We start from the raw sequence: 10,285 nt of genomic DNA, 5'->3' as shown, positions 1-10,285 counted from the left end.
CACAGCAAGGGAAAGCTTACCAAAAACAGATAATTTTCCACTGAGTGTGAAGAGAGCACTTCATTTTCTTTTTATTCACTCTTTTATACAGGTGCTCCTTCCACCCCCCCCCAAAAAAAAATAACAAACATTTTTGTTCAGTGCTCCTTCCTTCGTTTAATAACGCTCCGCCGCTTCAGCCTAAGTTCTGAACTCTAAATCGGTTACAAAATATACCATTTTGTCAATCGCCGCTAGTTATTTTATTTTTTATTGATGAAATCTGCTATCACATAATCATGGATTGAACTTTATTATGTTCTATATTTCAGTCATACAATGGCAACCTCCAAGCTTCAAGGAAGGGGCGATTCATCCCGTAACATAGACAGAAGCGACAATGAAGAGAGATACGAGGTAAGAAATGAGAGGTGTCAAAATTCGAAGGATTGGAGAGCGGAAAAGGAAAATAATCCTACCAGCTTCCGAGGGTTTGATTTTTTTTTTTTTTTTTTTTTTGGGGGGGGGGGGCGGAGGGAGGGGAAGAAGCAATTTTTTTATTCGGGAATATTTGGGAATCCCCTCAGCACTCTTAGACTCTATAGATGAGTTATGGGGGTGGGTTCGCAAACATTTGTATGGAGGGAATCGTTTAGGTGGAAATATCCTCGGAAAACCTCTCTACTTTATTGTAAACAATTGGGGGGGGGGGAGGGGTATCTTATTCCCATTGTAAGGCTTTCATATTATTAAAATTTCCAAAACTTTGTATGACCTTTAATAATTGTATAAAGTTAGAGCAGTTGAATACAATGCACCAACTGGATAACTAGATGAAGTTTAACTCTTGGGTTATATACAGTGTACCTATATATATACGTATACACAAATCGTTATCAAAATCTAATCATGGAAGGAGATCCACCAGGAGTGCTACCCATTAGTGTCCAGCCAACTGACGAAAGATTGGGACTGGACACTGCTCCAGAAGAAATGATGGAGATTGTAAGCACAGCTTCATTTTCCTATGGCTACATGCATGTTTGCAGGAATCGTACATGTAAAAAAAAACACTTATTATTCTAGGAGTCTGCTATCATAGTCATGAATCGTTAAATAATCAATAATTATTTGTGAAGTATTACCGTGACAGACAAGTATTATAAATGTATTTTCGTTTAATGATCTAAAAGGATTGTTGCTTCTGCTAATTGATTAAGTCATTCGATTAGTGGAGGGGTCTCAAGCCCCAGCCCTAAATAATTTTGGAACCTTTGAAATATTATGACATGCATCGATCTCGATGATAATGTCATAATATAAATAACATAAATATATATACTGTTATAAACCTTTGTATACAACAATCATAATCAAAATATAATATTTTTCTCTATCGCTTCTGAAGGAAGGAGATACACCAGAAGTACAACCCATTAGTGTCCAACCCACTGACGAAAGATTGGGACTGGACACTGCTCCAGAAGAAATGATGGAGATTGTAAGCACAGCTTCATTTTCCTATGGCTACTGTATACATGCATGTTTGCAGGAATCGTAAATGTAAAAAAAACACTAATTATTCTAGGAGTCTGCTATCATAGTAATGAATTGTTAATAATCAATAATTATCTGTGAAGTATTGCCATGACAGACAAGGATTATAAATGTATTTTCGTTTAATGATCTAAAAGGATTGTTGCTTCTGCTAATTAATGAAGTCATTCGATTAGTGGAGGGGTCTCTAGCCCCAGCCCTAAATAATATTGGAAACTATTGGAAATATTATAATGACATGCATCGATCTCGATGATAATGTCATAATATAAAAAACATAAATATATATCCTGTTATAAACCTTTGTATACAACAATCATAATCAAAATATAATATTTTTCTCTATCGCTTCTGAAGGAAGGAGATACACCAGAAGTACAACCCATTAGTGTCCAACCCACTGACGAAAGATTGGGACTGGACACTGCTCCAGAAGAAATGATGGAGATTGTAAGCACAGCTTCATTTTCCTATGGCTACTGTATACATGCATGTTTGCAGGAATCGTAAATGTAAAAAAAAACACTAATTATTCTAGGAGTCTGCTATCATAGTAATGAATTGTTAATAATCAATAATTATCTGTGAAGTATTGCCATGACAGACAAGGATTATAAATGTATTTTCGTTTAATGATCTAAAAGGATTGTTGCTTCTGCTAATTAATGAAGTCATTCGATTAGTGGAGGGGTCTCTAGCCCCAGCCCTAAATAATATTGGAAACTATTGGAAATATTATAATGACATGCATCGATCTCGATGATAATGTCATAATATAAATAACATAAATATATATACTGTTATAAACCTTTGTATACAACAATCATAATCAAAATCTAATATTTTTCTCTATCGCTTCTGAAGGATGGAGATACACAAGAAGTGCTACCCATTAGTGTCCAACCCACTGACGAAAGATTGGGACTGGACACTGCTCCAGAAGAAATGATGGAGATTGTAAGCACAGCTTCATTTTCCTATGGCTACATGCATGTTTGCAGGAATCGTACATGTAAAAAAAAAAAAAAAAAAAAATTCTAGGAGTCTGCTATCATAGTAATGAATCGTTAATTAATCAATAATTATTTGTGAAATATTACCGTGACAGACAAGTATTATAAATGTATTTTTGTTTAATGATTTAAAAGGATTGTTGCTTCTGCTAACTGATTAAGTCATTCGATTAGTGGAGGGGTCTCAAGCCCCAGCCCTAAATAATATTGGAACCATTGAAATATTATTATGACATGCATCAATCTCGATGAAAATGTCATATATAAATAACATAAACATATATACTGTTATAAATCTTTGTATACAAAAATCGTAATAAAAATATAATATATTTCTTTATCTTTCTGAAGGAAATAGATACACCAGAAGTGCTTCCCATGGGTGTTCAACCCACTGATGAAATATTGGAACTGGACACTGATCCAGAAACCCCGGGGTCAGACAGACCTGATGAAGAAATGATGGAGATTGTAAGCACAGCTTCATTTTCCTATGGCTACATGCATGTTTGCAGGAATCGTACATGTAAAAAAAAACACTTATTATTCTAGGAGTCTGCTATCATAGTCATGAATCGTTAAATAATCAATAATTATTTGTGAAGTATTACCGTGACAGACAAGTATTATAAATGTATTTTCGTTTAATGATCTAAAAGGATTGTTGCTTCTGCTAATTGATTAAGTCATTCGATTAGTGGAGGGGTCTCAAGCCCCAGCCCTAAATAATTTTGGAACCTTTGAAATATTATGACATGCATCGATCTCGATGATAATGTCATAATATAAATAACATAAATATATATACTGTTATAAACCTTTGTATACAACAATCATAATCAAAATATAATATTTTTCTCTATCGCTTCTGAAGGAAGGAGATACACCAGAAGTACAACCCATTAGTGTCCAACCCACTGACGAAAGATTGGGACTGGACACTGCTCCAGAAGAAATGATGGAGATTGTAAGCACAGCTTCATTTTCCTATGGCTACTGTATACATGCATGTTTGCAGGAATCGTAAATGTAAAAAAAACACTAATTATTCTAGGAGTCTGCTATCATAGTAATGAATTGTTAATAATCAATAATTATCTGTGAAGTATTGCCATGACAGACAAGGATTATAAATGTATTTTCGTTTAATGATCTAAAAGGATTGTTGCTTCTGCTAATTAATGAAGTCATTCGATTAGTGGAGGGGTCTCTAGCCCCAGCCCTAAATAATATTGGAAACTATTGGAAATATTATAATGACATGCATCGATCTCGATGATAATGTCATAATATAAAAAACATAAATATATATCCTGTTATAAACCTTTGTATACAACAATCATAATCAAAATATAATATTTTTCTCTATCGCTTCTGAAGGAAGGAGATACACCAGAAGTACAACCCATTAGTGTCCAACCCACTGACGAAAGATTGGGACTGGACACTGCTCCAGAAGAAATGATGGAGATTGTAAGCACAGCTTCATTTTCCTATGGCTACTGTATACATGCATGTTTGCAGGAATCGTAAATGTAAAAAAAAAACACTAATTATTCTAGGAGTCTGCTATCATAGTAATGAATTGTTAATAATCAATAATTATCTGTGAAGTATTGCCATGACAGACAAGGATTATAAATGTATTTTCGTTTAATGATCTAAAAGGATTGTTGCTTCTGCTAATTAATGAAGTCATTCGATTAGTGGAGGGGTCTCTAGCCCCAGCCCTAAATAATATTGGAAACTATTGGAAATATTATAATGACATGCATCGATCTCGATGATAATGTCATAATATAAATAACATAAATATATATACTGTTATAAACCTTTGTATACAACAATCATAATCAAAATCTAATATTTTTCTCTATCGCTTCTGAAGGATGGAGATACACAAGAAGTGCTACCCATTAGTGTCCAACCCACTGACGAAAGATTGGGACTGGACACTGCTCCAGAAGAAATGATGGAGATTGTAAGCACAGCTTCATTTTCCTATGGCTACTGTATACATGCATGTTTGCAGGAATCGTAAATGTAAAAAAAAAACACTAATTATTCTAGGAGTCTGCTATCATAGTAATGAATTGTTAATAATCAATAATTATCTGTGAAGTATTGCCATGACAGACAAGGATTATAAATGTATTTTCGTTTAATGATCTAAAAGGATTGTTGCTTCTGCTAATTAATGAAGTCATTCGATTAGTGGAGGGGTCTCTAGCCCCAGCCCTAAATAATATTGGAAACTATTGGAAATATTATAATGACATGCATCGATCTCGATGATAATGTCATAATATAAATAACATAAATATATATACTGTTATAAACCTTTGTATACAACAATCATAATCAAAATCTAATATTTTTCTCTATCGCTTCTGAAGGATGGAGATACACAAGAAGTGCTACCCATTAGTGTCCAACCCACTGACGAAAGATTGGGACTGGACACTGCTCCAGAAGAAATGATGGAGACTGTAAGCACAGCTTCATTTTCCTATGGCTACTGTATACATGCATGTTTGCAGGAATCGTACATGTAAAAAAAAACACTAATTATGCTAGGAGTCTGCTATCATAGTAATGAATTGTCAATAATCAATAATTATCTGTGAAGTATTGCCATGACAGACAAGGATTATAAATGTATTTTCGTTTAATGATCTAAAAGGATTGTTGCTTCTGCTAATTAATGAAGTCATTCGATTAGTGGAGGGGTCTCTAGCCCCAGCCCTAAATAATATTGGAAACTATTGGAAATATTATAATGACATGCATCGATCTCGATGATAATGTCATAATATAAATAACATAAATATATATACTGTTATAAACCTTTGTATACAACAATCATAATCAAAATCTAATATTTTTCTCTATCGCTTCTGAAGGATGGAGATACACAAGAAGTGCTACCCATTAGTGTCCAACCCACTGACGAAAGATTGGGACTGGACACTGCTCCAGAAGAAATGATGGAGACTGTAAGCACAGCTTCATTTTCCTATGGCTACTGTATACATGCATGTTTGCAGGAATCGTACATGTAAAAAAAAACACTAATTATGCTAGGAGTCTGCTATCATAGTAATGAATTGTCAATAATCAATAATTATCTGTGAATTATTGCCATGACAGACAAGGATTATAAATGTATTTTCGTTTAATGATCTAAAAGGATTGTTGCTTCTGCTAATTAATGAAGTCATTCGATTAGTGGAGGGGTCTCAAGCCCCAGCCCTAAATAATTTTGGAACCTTTGAAATATTATGACATGCATCGATCTCGATGATAATGTCATAATATAAAAAACATAAATATATATACTGTTATAAACCTTTGTATACAACAATCATAATCAAAATATAATATTTTTCTCTATCGCTTCTGAAGGAAGGAGATACACCAGAAGTACAACCCATTAGTGTCCAACCCACTGACGAAAGATTGGGACTGGACACTGCTCCAGAAGAAATGATGGAGATTGTAAGCACAGCTTCATTTTCCTATGGCTACTGTATACATGCATGTTTGCAGGAATCGTAAATGTAAAAAAAAACACTAATTATTCTAGGAGTCTGCTATCATAGTAATGAATTGTTAATAATCAATAATTATCTGTGAAGTATTGCCATGACAGACAAGGATTATAAATGTATTTTCGTTTAATGATCTAAAAGGATTGTTGCTTCTGCTAATTAATGAAGTCATTCGATTAGTGGAGGGGTCTCTAGCCCCAGCCCTAAATAATATTGGAAACTATTGGAAATATTATAATGACATGCATCGATCTCGATGTACATAAATATATATACTGTTATAAACCTTTGTATACAACAATCATAATCAAAATCTAATATTTTTCTCTATCGCTTCTGAAGGATGGAGATACACAAGAAGTGCTACCCATTAGTGTCCAACCCACTGACGAAAGATTGGGACTGGACACTGCTCCAGAAGAAATGATGGAGACTGTAAGCACAGCTTCATTTTCCTATGGCTACTGTATACATGCATGTTTGCAGGAATCGTACATGTAAAAAAAAACACTAATTATGCTAGGAGTCTGCTATCATAGTAATGAATTGTCAATAATCAATAATTATCTGTGAAGTATTGCCATGACAGACAAGGATTATAAATGTATTTTCGTTTAATGATCTAAAAGGATTGTTGCTTCTGCTAATTAATGAAGTCATTCGATTAGTGGAGGGGTCTCTAGCCCCAGCCCTAAATAATATTGGAAACTATTGGAAATATTATAATGACATGCATCGATCTCGATGATAATGTCATAATATAAATAACATAAATATATATACTGTTATAAACCTTTGTATACAACAATCATAATCAAAATCTAATATTTTTCTCTATCGCTTCTGAAGGATGGAGATACACAAGAAGTGCTACCCATTAGTGTCCAACCCACTGACGAAAGATTGGGACTGGACACTGCTCCAGAAGAAATGATGGAGACTGTAAGCACAGCTTTATTTTCCTATGGCTACTGTATACATGCATGTTTGCAGGAATCGTACATGTAAAAAAAAACACTAATTATGCTAGGAGTCTGCTATCATAGTAATGAATTGTCAATAATCAATAATTATCTGTGAATTATTGCCATGACAGACAAGGATTATAAATGTATTTTCGTTTAATGATCTAAAAGGATTGTTGCTTCTGCTAATTAATGAAGTCATTCGATTAGTGGAGGGGTCTCAAGCCCCAGCCCTAAATAATTTTGGAACCTTTGAAATATTATGACATGCATCGATCTCGATGATAATGTCATAATATAAAAAACATAAATATATATACTGTTATAAACCTTTGTATACAACAATCATAATCAAAATATAATATTTTTCTCTATCGCTTCTGAAGGAAGGAGATACACCAGAAGTACAACCCATTAGTGTCCAACCCACTGACGAAAGATTGGGACTGGACACTGCTCCAGAAGAAATGATGGAGATTGTAAGCACAGCTTCATTTTCCTATGGCTACTGTATACATGCATGTTTGCAGGAATCGTAAATGTAAAAAAAAACACTAATTATTCTAGGAGTCTGCTATCATAGTAATGAATTGTTAATAATCAATAATTATCTGTGAAGTATTGCCATGACAGACAAGGATTATAAATGTATTTTCGTTTAATGATCTAAAAGGATTGTTGCTTCTGCTAATTAATGAAGTCATTCGATTAGTGGAGGGGTCTCTAGCCCCAGCCCTAAATAATATTGGAAACTATTGGAAATATTATAATGACATGCATCGATCTCGATGTACATAAATATATATACTGTTATAAACCTTTGTATACAACAATCATAATCAAAATCTAATATTTTTCTCTATCGCTTCTGAAGGATGGAGATACACAAGAAGTGCTACCCATTAGTGTCCAACCCACTGACGAAAGATTGGGACTGGACACTGCTCCAGAAGAAATGATGGAGACTGTAAGCACAGCTTCATTTTCCTATGGCTACTGTATACATGCATGTTTGCAGGAATCGTACATGTAAAAAAAAACACTAATTATGCTAGGAGTCTGCTATCATAGTAATGAATTGTCAACAATCAATAATTATCTGTGAAGTATTACCGTGACAGACAAGGATTATAAATGTATTTTCGTTTAATGATCTAAAAGGATTGTTGCTTCTGCTAATTGATTAAGTCATTCGATTAGTGGAGGGGTCTCTAGCCCCAGCCCTAAATAATATTGGAAACTTTGAAATATTATAATGATATGCATCGATCTCGATGATAATGTCATATAATATAAATAACATAAACATATATATTGTTATAAACCTTTGTTCACAAAAATAATAATACAAATTTAATATTTTTCTCTATCGTTTCTGAAGGAAGGAGATACACCAGAAGTACTACCCATGGGTGTCGAACCAACCGATGAGAGATTGGGACTGGACACTGCTCCAGAAATTCCAGGGTCGGACAGACCGGATGAAGAAATGATGGAGATTGTAAGCACGGCTTCATTTTCCTATGACTATGTTTGCAAGAATCGTTCATGTGAAAACGTTGATGGTGGTGGGTGGTTATTGATAATTTTGTTCAGGGATGTTCAAAGCTAGACTTTGAGCCACAAGGGCTTCAGGATAAGATTAGCCTATTTATTAACACATTATTGATAGCGATTTAAATTTTTAAAAGAGGAAAACATGAAAACTAAATGGTTCATATGAATGTTTTATAATTCACCTCTTTTTGTCCCCTTTCTTTTTTGTTCTAGGGATAACCAGGGATAAAACATCTCCCTGTGATAACTGCGATCTGATGAAGGCTGATAAGCGTCATACCTCGGTCTCCCTCTGTCTTTGCACCATGTTTGCCAGAGTCGTGATGTGCTGCAGTTTAATAAAAGTGGCAGATACACGATTATCTTGGCCGGCCAAGGGGGAGACACTATGAAATGGGGCCCCATATTGTCTTGCCGCTCCCAGACCTATATGTCCGAATTCACAAAGGAGGTTTGTCGACAATTATGACTCTCATAAACCTAAGTTTGTCGACAAACCTCCTTTGTGAATTCGGGCCATAGTGTTTACAATTTAGTATTGTATATCTTTTATGACTACCCCTCCCCCTCTCTCCCTCCCCCCCACACACACTCCCACAAGATCTTTTCCGATGTGTTAATTTATAGTTTCATCGTGTTTATTTATTACTCTAAGCTTCAAAACGTATAAATGCTGGGTGATTCCGACCCGAATTCGCTAACAAACAGTGGCATCATTGATTCCTAACGCTGTGGATATTGGAGGTGAACATACCTTACGGGACTTCAGATTTGTAAAATAAAGTGGTGTGTTTTTGAGGTCATGTGGGTGGGTTTTGGTGGGGTCCCCGATGATGTATTATAAGGCCCAAATGTTCTTACTTTTTATCGGAAATTAAATGGATTTGTCACTGCATAACCAATGAGTTTGGGATCCCTTAAACTGAGAAAAATTTGATATTCGGAATCCCAATGTATGTATATTAGGCCTATGATGCTCACAAGTTCTTAATTTAGGATAAGTAACTATGTGATAACTTGGAAAATGTTGAGTTTTATAAAATCCCCGGAAATTCTCATTTTACAGATCAATGTTCACATAATGTTGTTTGCACGTTGCCTTCTTTTTCCAATGTCTTTCATTTCCCAGCTTGCTACTTGGTTTGATTTATGTTACATAACTTATTATGTATAATATCGATATAATTTGTAATTATTATCTGAACATGACATGTGTATGAGTATATAATGGGCAAGGAAGACTCGGTGGGCTGCATGATGTGTGTGTTATTATTATACTCTCTTCATCATGTTTCTACCATAACTCTGTATTGATTATTGTTTTATACTGTCGCTGATGTTATTGCTGATCCTGAATAACATTAAATGAAATATACCTGTGTATATAATATATGACTTAAACTTTATAATACACGAGACTTGTTTTCTTGTCAGCTTTTTTGGGGCTGATTCTGATTCCTATATTACTGATTGTAAGGTGATTTCCACTCTTTTGTACTATCACAATGTCATTTATTCTTATTCGTAGTCTTTATAAGCAAGCATATATATTTATCAAAGTTTCTTCCATGATACCTGATTTATTGAATATTCATCTTTTTCTTTATCATGTTTATTATGTCAATTATATATACTTTCATTCAATGTCAAAGATTTTATTAAT

At 34.3% G+C, this 10,285-nt stretch overlaps 1 protein-coding gene across 1 annotated transcript; it reads left to right on the top strand.

The window, feature by feature from the left end:
- Positions 1–888: 888 nt before the first annotated feature.
- LOC115927590 (protein P200-like) lies at positions 889–8,841 on the top strand. The gene is made up of 17 exons (XM_030993666.1): positions 889–984; positions 1,388–1,480; positions 1,894–1,986; positions 2,401–2,493; positions 2,901–3,020; positions 3,424–3,516; positions 3,930–4,022; positions 4,438–4,530; positions 4,946–5,038; positions 5,453–5,545; positions 5,955–6,047; positions 6,443–6,535; positions 6,950–7,042; positions 7,452–7,544; positions 7,940–8,032; positions 8,447–8,566; positions 8,836–8,841. Exons 1-17 carry the CDS (start codon positions 889–891, stop codon positions 8,839–8,841), a joined length of 1,551 nt encoding a protein of 516 aa, XP_030849526.1.
- The last annotated feature ends 1,444 nt before the right edge of the window (positions 8,842–10,285 follow it).

The sequence above is a fragment of the Strongylocentrotus purpuratus genome, unplaced genomic scaffold (assembly GCF_000002235.5).
Source record: "Strongylocentrotus purpuratus isolate Spur 01 unplaced genomic scaffold, Spur_5.0 spur5_contig_849, whole genome shotgun sequence".
In the NCBI taxonomy this organism is placed as follows: Eukaryota; Metazoa; Echinodermata; class Echinoidea; order Camarodonta; family Strongylocentrotidae; genus Strongylocentrotus; species Strongylocentrotus purpuratus.
Note: the sequence above shows the minus strand (reverse complement) of the source record. Positions and strands in the feature narration are given on the sequence as shown.

Coding starts and splice junctions, on each gene's coding strand:
- LOC115927590 (XM_030993666.1), top strand. CDS start 889: ATGGAAGGAGATCCACCAGGAGTGCTACCCATTAGTGTCCAGCCAACT. Junction 7,545..7,939: donor CAGAAGAAATGATGGAGATT/GTAAGCACAGCT, acceptor TCGCTTCTGAAG/GATGGAGATACACAAGAAGT. Junction 8,033..8,446: donor CAGAAGAAATGATGGAGACT/GTAAGCACAGCT, acceptor TCGTTTCTGAAG/GAAGGAGATACACCAGAAGT.